General features: G+C 46.4%; 1 protein-coding gene across 1 annotated transcript in view; it reads right to left on the bottom strand.

The window, feature by feature from the left end:
* Nucleotides 1–17,841, bottom strand: part of TTC26 (tetratricopeptide repeat domain 26) — a 336,565-nt gene that overhangs the window by 300,035 nt on the left and 18,689 nt on the right. The window contains exon 3 of the mRNA XM_018567770.1: nt 10,101–10,193. Within this exon, the coding sequence (XP_018423272.1) occupies nt 10,101–10,193 (93 nt within the window). The remainder of the gene's footprint in view (nt 1–10,100; nt 10,194–17,841) is intronic.

The raw sequence follows: 17,841 nt of genomic DNA, 5'->3' as shown, positions 1-17,841 counted from the left end.
CAATATTACAGGGGTGTGGAAAGTTAAACAACTACTTGTCCAAGGGCTAAAGCAGGGGCCAAAACTACTTGTCCTTCAAGACAATTTACTTGTCTCAACACAAAAAAATAGGATTTTTGTACTCACCGTAAAATCCTTTTCTCTCTGTTCATTGAAGGACACAGGGCAACAGATCATAGATCCTGTACTGTAGGTATATCGCCACCTGAAAGGAGAAGGACGCTAGACACACAACAAAAGACAAAGACAGCCTAGGGGCTGCCCCTGCTGACAAGTCTCCAGTAAGTAACGAGCAGTTAGGAGCACACACCCAATATAGAGGGCGAGACCTGTGTCCTTCAATGAACGGAGAGAAAAGGATTTTGCGGCGAGTACAAAAATCCTATTTTCTCTTGCATTCATTGAAGGACACAGGGCAACAGATCGTAGATCCTGTACTGTAAGGACGTCACCAAGCAGTAACACACTAAGGGATGGGCAAAACAACCAAACTACACAAAAGACCCCTCAAAGAGCCGCCTGCAAAACTTTGCGCCCCCAACCCAGCATCCGCCGATGCTGAAACATCCACCTTGTAAAACTTGACAAAGGTGTGAATGGAAGACCAAGTAGTGGCCTTACAAACCTGAGAAACCGAGGCACCATGGCGGAAGGCCCAAGATGCCCCAACAGCCCGAGTAGAATGGGCAGTGACAGGAAAGGGAGGCTCACGCCCCTTAATGGCGTACACCTGAACAACAACATGACGAATACACCGAGAAATGGTAGCCGCCAGATGGAACACCGACCCAACCTTAGGCAGGAAGGCCGGTCGAGAACGTAGACAGCCTTGTCCGTATGAAGAACAAGCAAAGGTGACTTGCACTACAAGGCAGCCAACTCAGACACCCTTCGAATGGAAGTGATGGCAACCAAAAAGGCCACCTTTTGGGACAAAGACAGAAGCGGAATTTCCCGCAGAGGCTCAAAGCGAGATTCCTGCAACACCGAAAGCACCAAATTCAGATGTCACGGCGCCAAAGGCAAACGGACAGGAGGAGCAACACATGTAACAAAAGGTGCAAACTAAGGCGTTAGACGCCAAGGGACGCTGCAAAAGCACAGTCAATGCAGAAATTTGGCCCTTCACCGTGCTCAAGGCCAACCCTTGAGCCACCCCGCGCTGCAAAAATGCAAGAATTCTGCTGATCGAGAACAAACGTGGAGACAGAGCCCCAGCCTCACACCAGGCAAAATAGGCCCTCCCCATGCGATGGTATATCTTCCTAGAAACCACTTTGCGCACCCTGAGCATCGTGGAAATGACCGCATTGGACAACCCCCGGTCCCTTAGGACCTGGCTCTCAACAGCCACGCCGCCCAGCGACTGTAAAGAAGGATGGAACACAGGTCCCTGGGACAGAAGATCCAGACACTGAGGCAGCCGCCACGGGGCGTCCACCACCAGCGGAACCATGTCCACGTACCACGCTCTCCGAGGCCAATCTGGGGCCACGAGGATGACGGTGACATCTTCAGCCACGATCCGTCGCAGAAGCCGAGGCAACAGGTAGAGTGGAGGAAAGGCATAAATCAGACCGTAAGGTTTCCAGGGAGCCACCAGGGCATCCACCGCCTCCGCCCAGGGATCCAGAGCCCGGACTACGATCTCTCTACCTTCCGGTTGAGTCGAGACGCCAGAAGGTCCACATCCGGCAACCCCCAGCGAAGACAAAGCTGATGAAAAAGATCCAGGTGTAGGGACCATACTCCCAGGTCCACCGACTGGCGACTAAGGCAGTCGGCCTGCCAATTGTCCACCCGCGGAATGTAAACCACCGAGAGTGCCAGAACCTGACTCTCTGCCCAGGAGAGGATCCCGGACACCTCTCGACTTGCGGCTACGCTTTTGGAGCAGCCCTGGTGGTTGACGTACGCCACCGCGGTGGCGTAGTCAGACTGGACCCGAACTGACAGACCCCGAAGGCGGGTCGTCCAATGAAGGAGAGATAGGCGAATCGCCCGAAGTTCCAATACATTTATCTATCCCCCTGTCCAGGGACAAGGGGGACACATCCCACTGTAACAGGATGTCCCTCTGAAGAGTCCTGGCGTGGTGCTGTGCAAAGGGCACCGCCTCGAAGGAGGCTACCATGAGGCCCAGGACCTGCATGCAAAAGCGAAAGGACGACCACAGGCGAGTCTGCAACAGACGCACGCTGGAACGGAGTTTCAGGAGCTAGTCCTGAGGAAGAAAAACTCGGGCCACAATGGTGTCCAGAACCAGGCCCAGTTACTCCAGTCGCGAGGAAGGTACTAGACAAGACTTCTGGAAGTTCAGGATCCATGCGAACTACCCCAAGGACCGCACAGTGACCCCAAGAGCAGTCACCAGAGAAGAGTGCGACACTGCCCGCAGAAGAAGATTGTCCAGACACCCCACGATCGAGATCCCGCGGCAACGCAACAGCGCCAGAACCAGGACTAACACCCGCGGGGCGGACGCCAGGCCGAAAGGCAGCGCCACAAACTGGAAGTGCTCTTCCCCCATCGCGAAACGAAGATATCTCTGACAATATGCAGACGAGAGCTTGTCTGCAGGCTTGGCAGACTTAGGCTGCCAGGGACGCTTGGCAGTCTGGGAGGGAGGAGGTTTGGAGAACTTACCGCCCTCCTCTGAGGGCGGAGGGGGCCGAAAAAGCCATTTGTGAGCAGAAAAGGAGGGACCAGGCTTCCGCCGCTGTTCCTTCTTCCGTGTCTGAGGTAAGAAGGCACTCTTACCCGCCGTCAAATCCTTAATAATCTTATCTAAGGAGGTACCAATAAACGGTCCCCGGTAAAGGGAAGCTCGGTCAGAGCTTTCTCGGAAAGCCTGGTCAGTCGACCAGCATTTGAGCCAAAGCAACCGGCAAAGTGTAACCGCCGACACCGACAGTGTCGATCCCAGGGGTGCCGCATCCAGGGCAGAGTTGAAGACCGAAGGCACTGCACCAATTGTTCCGCCAATTCCACATAAGCGTGAGGTTGAACTCGATGTGTCTTTTTTCATCCTGACTATGTAAACATTTACCTCCACAAGCTCCTGATGCAACATCTTTGCCCATACTGTCAGATTAGCCGATTTGGAAGTTCCATTTGCCCAGTTGATATTTGGGTAATTAAAGTCTCCCATTACCACAACATTACCCTTTTTCCCCGCTATTTCTATTTGCGATTGTAGGTGGGCCTCCTCCTCCTCCCCTATATTTGGAGGTTTATAACAGACCCCCACAATAAGTTTACGGTTAGGGGTAGGGCTCGTTCTATCTAGTTCTATCCATAACGATTCTACATCATCTCCACCAGCTGACGCGATATCGTCACGGATGTGAATAATGAGGTTATTTTTAGCATATATACATACCCCCCCCTTCTTGCCAGCCTGTCCCTCCTGAACAGGTTGTACCCTTCAATGTTAGTAGCCCAATCATGTGTGCCGTCTAACCATGTTTCTGCTATTCCTACTATATCATAGTCCTCCTCGAGTAACATAACTTCAAGGTCTTCTATTTTATTTACTAGACTTCTAGCATTGGTGAACATACATTTAATTTTTGTACTACATTTACTGGTTAAATGTTTGATCTCCACCTGCTACCCAGTACTGCTTTTTATTTCTTCCTTTTATGGTTGGTCCATTCCTACTTTGGTTACCCTGGGCAATTAGATTTACTTTACTGGCTACATTTTGTATGCTCTCTATATTTGCTTAATTTACTACTTTTACTATGTCGACTCTGTTGACTGGAGTGAGCCCACTATCTAATCCTGTGTTTTTTCCTTCTACGGTATCTGTCATGGTCGGTTGTTTGGTGTTTAGTTTTTTTGTTTTTGTTTTTATTTTACCCCCCCATTATCTAGTTTAAAAGCTCCTCCAGTCTTTTAACCATTTTCCCCCCCAGAAACGCTGCACCTTCCCCATTAAGGTGCAGCCCGTCTCGGCTGAAGAGCCGGTAGCCGACTGAGAAGTCAGCCCAGTTCTCCAGGAAACCAAAGCCCTCGTATCGACACCAGTTCCGGAGCCACTTGTTAAGTTCCCTCAACTCGCGCTGTCTCTCCGGAGTGGCTCGTGGCACTGGCAGTATCTCAGAGAATACCACCGTGGAGGTCCTTTCCTTCAGCCTAGCACCTAGGTCTCTAAACTCCTTCTTTAGGACACTCCATTTACCTCCTATTTTGTAATTTGTGCCGAAGTGCACCATGACAACTGGGTTGTGCCCAACCCCACCTAGTAATCTGTCAATTCATTCCGCAATGTGCCGAACACGCGCCCCCGGTAAGCAGCACACTGTTCGACGCTCACGGTCCTGATGACAGATTACCCTGTCTGTTTGCCTGATGATGGAGTCTCCCATCACCAGGATCTGCCTCTCCTGATCCTCCATCCGACTTCCCTCCTCGCTGGAGCAATCACTCCCCCCCACCGATAGAGGAGGCATCCTGCTCCAGCAGAGTCACCCCTGAACTAATATCCCCAACATCACGCAACCTGGCATATTTGTTGGGGTTAACCAGTTCAGGGCTGACCTCTCTAGCACTCTTCCCTCTACCCCGTCTTCTAACAGTGACCCAGCTACCCACCTCGGGATCCTGCTCCTCCGCACCCCCCGTCTCATCTAGGCCCCCCTCCACCACAGCCTGGTGCGTTAGGTCCAGACTCTTTTGCATGTTGATTATGCACCTCAGTGTTGCCAGTTTGTTGCTTAGATCCAGAATCTGGGCTTCCAAACAAACAACCCGCTCACATTGAGCGCAAGTGTATTCCCCCTCAAACGCCTGTTCAAGGAACGCATACATTGCGCACGACGTGCACTTCGTTGCACAACCACTCATGGAAGACATTTCCCCCTTTATTTATTTGATACCCTGTTTTTGGTTTAGTGTATTTTTTATTTTATTTTTGTAATTATTATTATACTACCGCACTGTGGTTATTTCACTGAAGTCTTTAATTTATTTTAATTAATTTAATTTACCCCGCGTTTAAATTATAGTTCAGTTTAGCGTTTACTACAGTTCACTATTGTCCTGTGGATAATTTAAGTTAGATTACACTGCTTTCCTAGGGTTATTTTACTAGGGACCTGCAGTTAATTTAATTTGCTTTAATTTATATTCACACTGGCTGTGTGATTTAATTCTGCTTTATTATGCTATGGCCCTTTGGTTTCTTATGCTACTGTCCTGTGGTAAAGTTAAATTGAATTTATATTAGAAGCCCTTGGCCTAAGTTAAGGTATGCTAAATCCCTATGTCTTTATTTCTACTATGCCCCTTTGGTTACTATACCTTAGTGCTATGCCCAAAATTCTATATTTTATGTTGTTATAAAAAAAATTTATTATTTAATGCCTAGCTTATATACTCAGCTATTCGTTTAGTGTTGTTAATGCCTTGCTAAATGTACGCTTAAACACGATAACTACACGGTATACCCTAGTATTCCTTAAACAATATATATGTAAATATATATATCTATCTATCTATCTAGATAGATAGATAGATAGATAGATAGATACACATACACACACACCCAGTTACCTTTAAACTTTAACCCTATACGTACCTCCGCAGCCCTCTCAGCAATGTAATAAACCTGTAATACTTTATGTATATAATCTCATGCCCCACAGAATTTCAAAGACAATTTCAAAGACCCCATACAGCCACCAATCTCTTTCATACGACCTGTTCCTGATTCCAGCCACGTCTCGGTCTTTCCACACGATCCTTTTCTTCTTCAATCACAGCTTGCACTCTCTCACTTCTGCTTCCCCCTTTACTTTTACTTTACTTTACAGTCGTCCATCCGTCCCTCGTCCTCATCCACTCTTCTCCCCTCTTGCAGCTGGAACACCCGTCCTTCACTTTGTTCGTCTGCACCGCACACTCCGGCCTCCGGTCTCCCGCTCGGCTCCTCCGACCTCTGGTCACGCACACCTTTCCGTCTCCTTGTCCGTCCATCCACTTGAGCCTCCGGTCTCCCACCTTCAGGTCCCGTCCTCCGGTCCCAACGTATGGTCCGCCCCTCTCCGGATTGGCCACCGCTCTCCCTCACGGATCCTGTACTCTCCCTCGGGTCCTGGATCTCCGGTCCCGCACCGCACCGGCTCCCTGCACGCCGCGCGAGTGCGCGCGAGTTCTTACTGCAGGACTTCCGGTTCATAGGTCACAGCACCTCAGCACCGCCTCCCATGTGCAGATGCACATTCCAGATACCACACCGATCCTTAAGTTTGAGGGTCTCCCTAACTGCACGCATCAGCGCCGGGACCAATTCACGCTCCTGACCCAGGAGCGAAGCCGCCGACTCGTCCTCACTGCCGACTCCGGTTGGGAAGAATCCCCAGGATCAGGGCGAGGGGACACCGTGGAAAGCTCCCCTTCCTCCTCGGACTCCCCTGACAGGGCAGGGGAAGGCAACGGCAGAGTACGTTTCTTAGGGGGCTTCTGCGTCAGCTCGCGTTCAATGCGCGTCACAAAGCCATCCATGGCAGAAGAAAAAACTTCAAGGGACAACGCAGTACCTGCGGTACTGCCCAAACCCACCAAGGGGGGCAAGAGCGCCTGGGAGAGAGGCGCCGGAGTACAGGCCGCACAAAAAGGGGGAATGAGAGGAATCAGCAGAAAGCAGCCCACAGCCCTCGCAAGGTAACGTGGGCGGTGCGTTCCATGATACCGCGCTCACACCTCCCCACTGCCTCAGGAACAGGAGACTGTCACAGGCAGAGAGGGACCCCAGCAGTACTCACGACCCCCGAGTCTGAAACACCACAGCAGAGCGATTCGGAGACGAGCTGCACACGTCTGGTCTGCAGACAGCCACGCTGAGGAAAGGAACGCCCCTTCCGCCCGTCCGAACTAGGCTGGTGACAGAGCTGCCCACAGGAAATGACAGCGGCCGCATAGGGCGCCTGCCCTCAATGAAAATGGCGGCTGCGAACCCTCCGGAGGCCACAACTCACCCGCACGTCCCCAGCACAGGTCCATACATACCATACCAAGCGAACTCCCCAGTATCACTGGCCGATTCTAGCAGCACAAAGGGGAAGCCTCTCCTCAGGACATGCAGGAAATGGTGGGAAAACGCCCCCGACTGTGGTCGCGGCGCCGCCAGTCTATGTGGGCCACTGTGACTGTCAGACCAAGACCTCCAGTCATATGCACCCCACCGGGCCAAAAAGCTCACAGGCGCCGAGATATCACCGTTGCAGCCGAACCACCGTAGCGGGACTGCATGCGCTCGTTGGTCGCACAGGGGAGACTCCAAGGATCTATAATCATCCAGCATGTCGCCCTGGCGACACTTGCTTGAAGAAACAGCGAAGAAAATGTAGTTTGGCCTGCTTAATTGTGATTGGCTTGGAAACCAGCTTTCCAGCCAATCAGGAAACCAGGAGGCGGGTCATTACTTGCCGCACGGGAAGCTGGCTCCATTCCCCTACAGCACTGCCAGTCAGAGGAAATTTTCCTCTGACCGTAAGTTCCAGTATTGGGGAAGGTATCAGAGCAAACTCGCCCAAATACTCGCCCAAATACTAGGTATCGGCACTGATACCAGTGGATCCCTAATCAAAACGTATTGGACTGTGCTAAATAGCGCTTCTCACTGGTCAGCGTGGTCACCTGACTTGCAATTTGGGCAGGACTGCGCTGGACAGCAGTACGGGGTAAAGATAATATACCCATACGTACTGGCGGAGGGGAGGGACCAAAGGGTAAGTATAGGGGGGAGGGGGGGATGGGAGAGACGGGGCCAGATTTTATCTGGTAATTCCATTTTCCCATATTACCTGGGAAAGTGAACTTACCCTTTAATGCACATTGTGTGTAAGAGAGTTCTTCTGCCTGGCTACCACAATGGAATGGCGGCAGCACTCAACGCACAATGTCCTACACGTGCGTTTGTTTGCATGCAGATGGCGGGGGCAGCAAGGTTGGTTTTAATTTTTTACTTTACTGCGTTTATATATTTGATTTTTTACTTTTTCCATTTTTTTAACTTGTATTTATTTTTTACACTTAAATTTTATTCCCATCTTTGGTCCTCCCAAGAGCGGGGGGCCCTGAAAACCACAGCGGGGATCAGATCACTTGTATAAAAATGAGCAGCGGTCCCCATTGTACATTTAGCTCTGCTTGTTCGAAGCAGGGCTAAATGTACAGAAAAACTACTCACCCGGCGCCCGAAACTGGATGTCCCCGGGCGTCGGGCGATAGGAATTCCACACCCCTGATATCAGGAGTTACTAATTAAACAACTGAGGTCAAATTGCACGTTTAACCTCTGGGTTATCTGCAAAGTATATCCAATAGGTATCTCATTTAGCCAGTTCTCTCTTCCAATTTCCACACCCTCCAATATTTGGATAAAGATTGTATCCCCCAGAACTGTAAGTATTTGGTATTTTTTTTGTATGACGTTCTAAAAAGAGTTTTAAAACTGACTGGTCCTTATACCCCTGTTTAATGTCATATATACACTGTATTGCCAAAGGTAATAAGTTTGTAGGTCTGTAGCTATTGACTCTGCAGACAGTTGGCGACTTCTGTGCACTGTGCACTTCTGCATGCGCTGACCCCGCTCTGTCATTTTACATGGCCTACCACTTAATGGCTGAGTTGCTGTTGCTTCCACTTTGTTATAATACGACGAACAGTAGACCGTGGAATATTTAGTAGCAAGGACATTTCACGGATGGACTTATTGCACAGGTGGCAACCTATCGCGGTACCACGCTTGAATTCACTGAGCTCGAAAGCGACCCATTCTTTCACAAATGTTTGTAGAAGTAGTCTGCATGCCTAGGTGCTTGATTTTATACACCTGTGGCCATGGAGGTGATTGGAACACCTGAATCCTATGCTTTGGAGGGGTGTCCCAATACTTTTGGCAATATAGTGTATACTGTATGTTCCCTAATCCTGGTACTTAACTTCCTTGTTGTTCATCCAAAGTATTGCAAAGCGCAAGGACATTGGAGCGCATATATTACCCTAGAGTATCACAAGAAATTAAATCCGTGATTTTCATTTTTGTATTCGGAGTAGTTATAATAAAATCCTTTCATACTTTAAAATTGTATGTTACTTTCTTGCAGCATAAAAGCGCTTATATGCGAACCCCTCCCCCCCCCCCCTTTAAACAAGGAAGGTAATTTTGACTCCATCTCGGGGTCTGGGGGGATTTACAAGACCTTTTTGCCATCTTTTCCCTTAAATGATTTTTTGGCTTTTCTATATACTATTTTTGGTTTGTTCGGCAATATGCCTTCAAGATGTTAATCCATTTTCAAAATATCCCAATGTTTCTTTTAAGATCTGTTCTACTTTTTGTATTGGATATTGCTGTACTGAAGTCATTTTCATCACCATTTTCTCCATTTGGGTAGCTAGCTTTAATACTTTGTCTGGGTACTTTATTCTATCTTTCATCTTTAAAGCTTAACTAAACAAAACTAAAAAAAAGAGAAGTTGATTGGTTCCTATGGGCAACTGCTCCAGATTCTGTCTGCTCCAGGTGTGATAAAGTCCCCTCTCTTTAATTTACAAAATTAGGATTTTATGCAAGTAATCTAAAAATTAGGGCTGGTAATGATTAAAATGTTCGTGTTCGATTAATCGAATTTTTTTAAAAATTTAGATTAATTATAACGCACATACAGATCCAACTACATTGGCCTATACACATACAGCACAGCAATGAAGTAATAAAATGAACTAGGATCACACTAATCCAGCACGTTATTAATCTCGATGTCTGTGACGTCACCGGATCGCCGACGGGACTCCCGGAAGCCGGCGGAGAGGCGAGTGTTTTCATTAGTGATCAAAATAATTTTAATCGATCAAAAAGTTTAACTATTAATCGAGAAATTAATCTTTAATTTCCACAGCCCTGCTAAAAATATAGTACAAGCTCCCTTTATAAACGTGTAAACATTTTATTCCTTTTATTCAAACTGACTTAAAACCATTATACCTTTAAGAAAATACAGTGAGACTAAGCTAATCTAAACTTTGTTTTGCAAGGCTAGTTATGACCATATACATCAGAACAATAAAGCTTTAGTTGGCACTACCTCCAAAGACTTTTTGTAGTCACCCAGATGAAATGAACAGTAACCAATCCACAAGTCTGTGTCTTCTTCACTCTCCCCAGCATGACGCTTGAACTGTAAAGACAAATGCATGAATGTTTCTGTTAATGTTTTATTTCGTTTCTTTTGCCTTTTATATGTAACTATTACCAAAGCATTTTTTGCAGCACTAATACTACCACAAGACAGAAGACTCAGTGAAAGTGTATTTTAAATTTAGCCAATTCTACTGTTTTAACACCTTGAATGATTTCAATCCCCCTTTCCTCTTCCCTTGTCCTCTACATTCCTTTTGCTATCCCATTCTTGGCCTTCCAACCTGACACTCCTGCTGCATTACACCACTACCCTATGCTTTCTCCAACTTTTTTACCCCTGCATCCCCCACCCTTCCTCCAGCGTCATGTGGTCGATATGGCCGCCGTGCCTTATGCCGTTTTCATATTTATCAATAAAAAATAAAGTCCACAATTGATGTTATAGTGCTCTACAAAGCAGTCCACTTAAATCACCCAGGTGATGGGCAAACACTTTCCGCACTCACCACAGCCAAATAGCCATCAGCTTATAGATGGTCATGAGCTATTCAGTTGAATCAATGACCACAGCCGACTCCGTCTCTCTTGGATGACTCTCACTCTTCCTTCCCCATCATGCCTAACGCTCACTCCCTCTTTCCAACAATCTCCTCACCCCTTGTATTCCGAGGTCTCCTCCTCTGTTCATACAATTACTTGCTAAATGCATCAGTACTCAAAGGGAACACAGTAAAATCCTCCATAGTGTAGTACATTTTAAAACTTCTCTATTAAAATACCATGAAAAACAAACTGTAAAATAAATTGCTCTCAATAACACAGTTTTCCTCTAGTTCGTGCTTCTCTCTCCCTCGTTACAGCATGATGACGCCAGCATTTACCGCCCATCCAATGTGTTTAATCCTCAGACTTCTTCCGGGTACCGTTCATGAACATCTACAATCTGATGGGTATTTGACTCTGGTTAGTGCGGAGAGTGTTTGTCTGGCACCTGGGTGATTGGAGTGGACTGCTTTGTAGAGCACTTTAACATCGGCTGTGGACTTGATTTTCTATTGATAAATACGAACGCATAGAAAGTATGCACTAAGGACTTTGCACTTTATTATTGCAAATAAGATTGCCCTCCCCAAAGTCATCAGAGATTAAAAGGAGAACTATGAGATGAGTGATTTCCACTCACCTCATAGTTCTAAGCCGACCTGTGACAATGAGACTGTCACAGGTTGGCTCAGTAGATCGGGAGGTGAGGGAACACATACCGGGTTCCCTCACCTCTCGATCCTGTCACGGCTCTCTACCGTGACAGGGGGAGGGGCTGGATTCCCCTCACCGATCTGCCAGCGCTGACTGGCGGAACGGACGGGGGAGGGGGCGGGTACAGCTGGCTCTGCCTCTAGATAGGCAGAGCCAGCTGTCACTCACGCAGCTGGGCGGATCCCGTCATCTACGTCGGGATCCGCTCCAGGTGCGGCGTCTCCGTACACCGCGAGCTGTAGCTCGCGGTATACTGAGCTTAGGGTAACGGGAGGACGCTAGTTTGTGTCCTCCCGTTACCCTAAGGAGAACTATGGGGAAAAACACTGACCCCATAGTTCTTTAAATGTATGTTGGGCAGGGTTAGTTGATGTCAGGCAGTTCTGTGGATGTGCCTGGGAGTGTGGAAGCCGCTTTATTTTATCCTGTCTATTTACACAGTTTGCATGGGAGTATCATTTTATGAATAAAAGTTTTAAAAAGTGTTGATGGTCTGCCCAATGATCGTTTTTTTTTGTTCAGTTTGGCTGCTTTTGATGATCGTGAGTCGAGATCCCCAAAGACAAGATAACCCCTCCTGGAGGCTAAACGGGGAAAAGTGCTTGAGACCTTCTCTGTGAGATGACTTAATAGAAGGTAAGAGCATCTCATCTGTGTTTCACGGGTGAAGATACAATTACAAAGTTATTGCACAAGTAGATTTATCGTTTATCAGTGATTTGTTACATAGTTTTGGCACATTTTATAATCAGGGTTGTGGACTATTTACAAGTTCATCAGCGTTTTATGTTTGGACATTTTAATATATTTATTTCCAATTTGGACACTGGTTTGGATTATTTTTGAGCACATATAGAAGTGTTTATATTATTTGACCTGTATATTATTGTGCCTTTTTATGCATGTCACTTTTATTTATTGAATAGAGAGATTAATTATTTAGAGGGCGACACTGCTTCAAGATCTAAAGGATTGCTACATTAATTAGGGGTGTGGAGGTTATATTTGTTTTTACTCATTTAAAAAAATGTATTGTGATGTTTGAATTGGATTTATCACCTATTTATGTTATAACAGAGTGAAGTGCAAAGTGCATATAAGTGTGTTGCACCTCCTGTCCGCAATGCACTCGACCGTGCCGCAATATCGTGTGGTGTGTTGCATTTAAAAAAAGCAGTGCATGCACTATTTCTTTCAGAAGCACTCCACCACGCATAGTGTTGGGTTACTCATTGCTGCGCGGTAGAGTGCATTGTGGGCAGGAGATGCATTTGGGGTGGCATTCAAATGAATGGCGTGCAGCGAGAAAATCTGCGCCAATCGCAACACCCAGTGATGAAATCCACATCAATTGCGACATCCAGCGATGAAATCTGCGTCAACTGCGACATCCAGTGATCACATGCATGTCAATTGCCACTTTCAGCAACGTGTGAAGCACGGATCTCATTCAAAAAAAAAATAACACGTCGATCAGTGCACAAAAAAAGTATTTAAAAAAAACAACACAGAAAATACAGTTTAGATGATAGATTAATTTAGATTCATTGTTCTCGGGCGCTCTCTCGGGAGTCACGTGCCTCTAAGATGGCGGCGGTCTCGGCTACCTCCCCGCAAAGAAGCATGTCTCAGGCCTCTGATGTGAGGGGCCTGGATGATGACAGTGCCAATGCTCGGATAGCAGCTGCGGTGGCCAAACTGCTGAAGCCTACCATCACTGAAGCGGTAGAGACAGCCATTCAGCAAGGTATGAGCCAAATCAGGAAAGACCCATCAGCACAGACACGTGCACCCAAAGAGGCGGAACACTGCATCTCCTCACTGGAGGATGACTTGCTAGAGGCTCAATCAAAGTTACTCACGTGTGACACTACCTCACGGGCGATGCAGGAAAAAATAGATGACCTTGAAAATCGTTCTCGCCGCAATAACCTGAGGTTAGTGGGTCTCCCTGAATCATATAAGCCGAACGAATTGCTCACGCTGTGCTCATCCACTATCCCGGCCAAAAAAAAACGTTAAGGCACCTAGACCGGTTATCGTGCGTTATCTCAACTATGCCGACAAGCTCCAAATCCTACAAAAATATAGAGCTGCTGGATCTCTTACAGTTGATGGGAATAAAGTACTGCTATTCGCGGACTACTCGGCGGAAGTGGCGAAACAGAGGAAAGCTTTTAGTGAGGTATGCTCTAACTTGTATCGCCAGCGGATCAAGTTCACACTGGCTTATCCGGCTGTCCTGTATCTTACCACGGCTGAAGGTCGCAGCTATTCATTTCGGGGTCCACAAGAAGCATTGCTATTTCTGAATCAGATGGATACCACAAGTACTAGGTCTCCCTCCAACTCTCCCTTGCCTCCACGCTCACCGCGCAAATCTACCAAGTTACCAAAGCGGGTGATGGGTACCCCCCGCAAGTACCGTAAGCGTTGATAGTAAAGTGTGTGGACCTTCTGCTGAGTTTTACTAACTGTCTTTATTTTTTCCCAGTCTCTTTACAGCGTAGGGATGGGCAGCGACACCTTTCTTTGTCCATGATGCCATGTAATGGGTTCTATAGCGCACATCCCATTATGCGTACATAGGGAAATTGCTAAGTCAGTATTGTATATGTTTTATTTCTCTTTTACTGTACATGTTGTTTGGTTTTCATGCACTATATATGTTTTTACACGATTCGTTTGCAATATGATCAGAATATGTTTTTACACGGTTCTTATGATCAGAATACTGTCTCACCTACTGCTGGTATATGTCTCGCTGTGCCACTTCAGGTGGCCAACTGCCTATCCTATGTCTTGCCTCACTGCGGTTGCTTGGTCGAGCTTCTGGGGGGACCCTCTTATTACCGTCCTCGAGACGCACTATACACACTTACTAGACCTTTCCATTACTAATCTTGACCCCTCTCGTGTACATTCATGAAAATAATTTTGTGGAATGTTAAAGGTCTCCGCTCCCCCCAGAAGCGGACCAAGGTATTGCGCCACCTGCAACGCCTGCGGGCTGATGTGGCCTTACTGCAGGAAACGCATCTCAGGGACGAGGATGTATTCCCTATGAAACGCCTATGGGTGGGGGAAGTATTCTGCTCGCCTTCCCAGGGCCGCAAAGCTGGTGTCTTAATACTGCTTCGTAGAAACCTTGCCTATTCAGTGTTAGGGGTAGACAAAGATGAAGGCCGTTTTATTGTCAGTGACCCTGAAATGTAAACACACGCTCTTTACATAGTTACATAGTATTTGTTTTATATTAGTTTTTTTCTTTTAACTTTAACTCATACACTAATAGTTTCATATAAACCCTATCAGATTGATATGTGATGCAAGTAAATAGCTCAGATAAATTTAAATGTAAAAGAATACACAATCCCTTTTTTTGTTGTTTTGTTAAAGTAACACTCTCTCCCCCCTAAACAACAACTCTCACCCTCCACCAATACACTTCTACCCCCACAATACAGAACCTTGAAACAACTACAACCCCCTCACCCCAATCACTTTCATACGACCTGTTCCTGATGCCAGTCACGTATCCTTCTTACACAGCCTCCGTCCACACAGGTGACAGCCTGGTGCGTTAAGTCCAGACTCTTTTCCATGTTGTTTATGCTCCTCAGTGTTGCCAGTTTGTTGCTTAGATCCAGAATCTGGGATTCCAAACACACAACTCGCTCACATCTAGCACAATTGTATTCCCCCTCAAACGCATGTTCAAGGAACGCATACATTGCACATGACATGCACCTGGTTGCATACCCATTCATGGAAGACATTATTTTATTCCACCCTTACTATTTATTTTTGTTTTTAATGTATATTAAAGATTATATAAGATTAATTATTTAACTGTAGCTTTAATATCTAGGGTTTAGTGGATCACGAGTGGCCCGTTCAATAACTTTTTTGTCAAATTAAATAATTTAAATTAGATTGAGATAAATAGATTATACTGATTTATACTGAATTATACTACCGACCTCTGTTTAATTATACTGCCGCCCTGGGTTAAATTATGCTTTCCCCCTGCTGTTGAATGTGGTTAACGGTGATATTAATAATAATATTAGCGCCCTGTGGTAAGGTTACTGAAACCTCCCGGGATTAGATTAATTTTAATTGCACTAGCGCCTTGGGATTAGATTGCACTATCCCCCTGGGGTTAAGTTGGGGTTAGTCTTTAACACTGTGAATGCTACTGCAGCCCCCTTAACAATGTAATAGTACTACTTTTCTTATCTATTTATATTAGTTTTTTTCTTTTAACTTTAACTCATACACTAATAGTTTCATATAAACCCTATCAGATTGATATGTGATGCAAGTAAATAGCTCAGATAAATTTAAATGTAAAAGAATACACAATCCCTTTTTTTGTTGTTTTGTTAAAGTAACACTCTCTCCCCCCTAAACAACAACTCTCACCCTCCACCAATACACTTCTACCCCCACAATACAGAACCTTGAAACAACTACAACCCCCTCACCCCAATCACTTTCATACGACCTGTTCCTGATGCCAGTCACGTATCCTTCTTACACAGCCTCCGTCCACACAGGCCGATCGGTCCCTCCGTCTGTCCCTCTGACCTCTGGTCTCCCTCAGCTCGGCTCCACGTCCTTCCGTCCCCGCCACCGGCGCTCGCCTGTCCCTGCTGCCGACCTCCGGTCCCTCCGCTCTCCAGGCCCTTTGACTGACGACCACCGTCCCTCTGGTCCGTCCGTCTGTTCCTCCGATCCTCTGGTTCAACCGACCTTCGATCCCGCTGACCCCCGGTGCCGCCGCCTCGAGTCCTCTGAACTGCTGGTCCCGCCGATCTCCGTCACTCTTGGTTACACCTGCTCTCCAGGGTATATGGGTGGGCAAAGAGGATCTGCGGATCGCTTTGTTCGCGGATGACATTTTGTTGTTTACCTCACGGCCCAAGGAAGATGCATTAGCGGTACAGGAATTATTTGCCCATTTTACTACCTTTTCTGGTCTCAGAATTAATTTCACAAAGAGTGAGATTCTACCCCTCTCGGACATGGTGTCGGACTGGGATGCGCGAATGCAGTTCAGAGTGGCACAGCGAGACATCACCTAGCTAGGCCTCAAGGTGGGCAAAACACCCTCCTCCCTGTATGGGCTAAATTACCCCCCTCTGATTGATAAAATCATCAAGGAATTGGAAGCCTGTGAAAATCTCCCATTATCACTCTTCGGGAGGATACATTTGTTTAAAATGTCCAGTTTTGCCAAATTGTTGTATGCGCTCCAAACTCTTCCCCTCCTATTGAAGAGTATGGATATTGCTAGGATAACTAGAGCCATGACACGCTTCATATGGCAATCAAAACGGCCTAGAATATCTATTAGGAAGTTATGGCTCCCGAAGAGTGAGGGTGGTGCAAATCTTCCTAATATAAAATTATACAACTACGCTTGCCTACTAAGACATGCATTGGACTGGCTGACTGATGAGTCTGTATACTCCAATACCTCCCTAGAAAAGGTGTTTCTAGCCCCATGGGATATTAGAGCCATCCTCCAGGAGGTGATGAAGGAGCTCAAACTTCTCTTTTGTAGGGAGAGACTAGATGCAGAGTCCCACACTGATGCTTCTGCAAAATCTTTCTTCCGCAGATGGAAACTGTTCTTGCTCAAATCCTACACGACAGTGGAAATCCGTCAATTTGTTACGCCATTTCGTTACACCAAATGGTATCTAACAGGTCACAGCTGGCTTTAGGGCCGGATTGGTCTGGTTATTTTCATCTACACTGTTTTCGTCCCCACTTAGTTTATCTTACTTTATCTTGTATGGCAATAGGTCGATTGAATATCAGTATGTATCGAGACACCTATCATAGATGCAACTTGTTGTTGTTAATTTGCTTAGAATCTAGTTTGTTCTGTTTTTATTTTTGTTCTCTTTATTATTGCCTGAGAATGAGGCCTACCCATGTGAGCTCTTGATATCGCCTAAGATAAGGCTTGTGATATCGGCTTTCAGATATGCAGACAATGGTATTGTATCACAAAATTCGAATAAAATTTGTTAAAAAAAAAAAGTGGAGACGTGTCCTCCAAACATCGGGCTGCCCGTGGATCTGCCCGTCTCTGAATGAAGGGAGGCAGACTCCATCAGCACAGTCAGAGGATGCAGTCAGACTCAGGATGGAAGTCCCAGCCACCACTAAGAAGAAAGAAGATTTTAAAGACACACACATTGATTATAGTAAGTCTCGTATAGCTGCATATATATATTTTTTTAAACTATGAGAGTTTAATATCACTACGTATTCAGACCCTTTACTCTGTACTATGTTGAAACATCTTTGGCAGCAATTACAGCCTCGAGTCTTTTTGGGTATGATGCAAAAGCTTTGCACACCTGAATAGGTGGATTTTCTGCCATTCTTCTTTGCAAATCCTCTCAAGC

Source organism: Nanorana parkeri, unplaced genomic scaffold, assembly GCF_000935625.1.
Source record: "Nanorana parkeri isolate BGI_ZX_2015 unplaced genomic scaffold, ASM93562v1 scaffold1090, whole genome shotgun sequence".
Taxonomy (NCBI): domain Eukaryota; kingdom Metazoa; phylum Chordata; class Amphibia; order Anura; family Dicroglossidae; genus Nanorana; species Nanorana parkeri.
The sequence above is the reverse complement of the archived record's forward strand: the minus strand, read 5'-3'. Positions and strand labels throughout refer to the sequence as shown.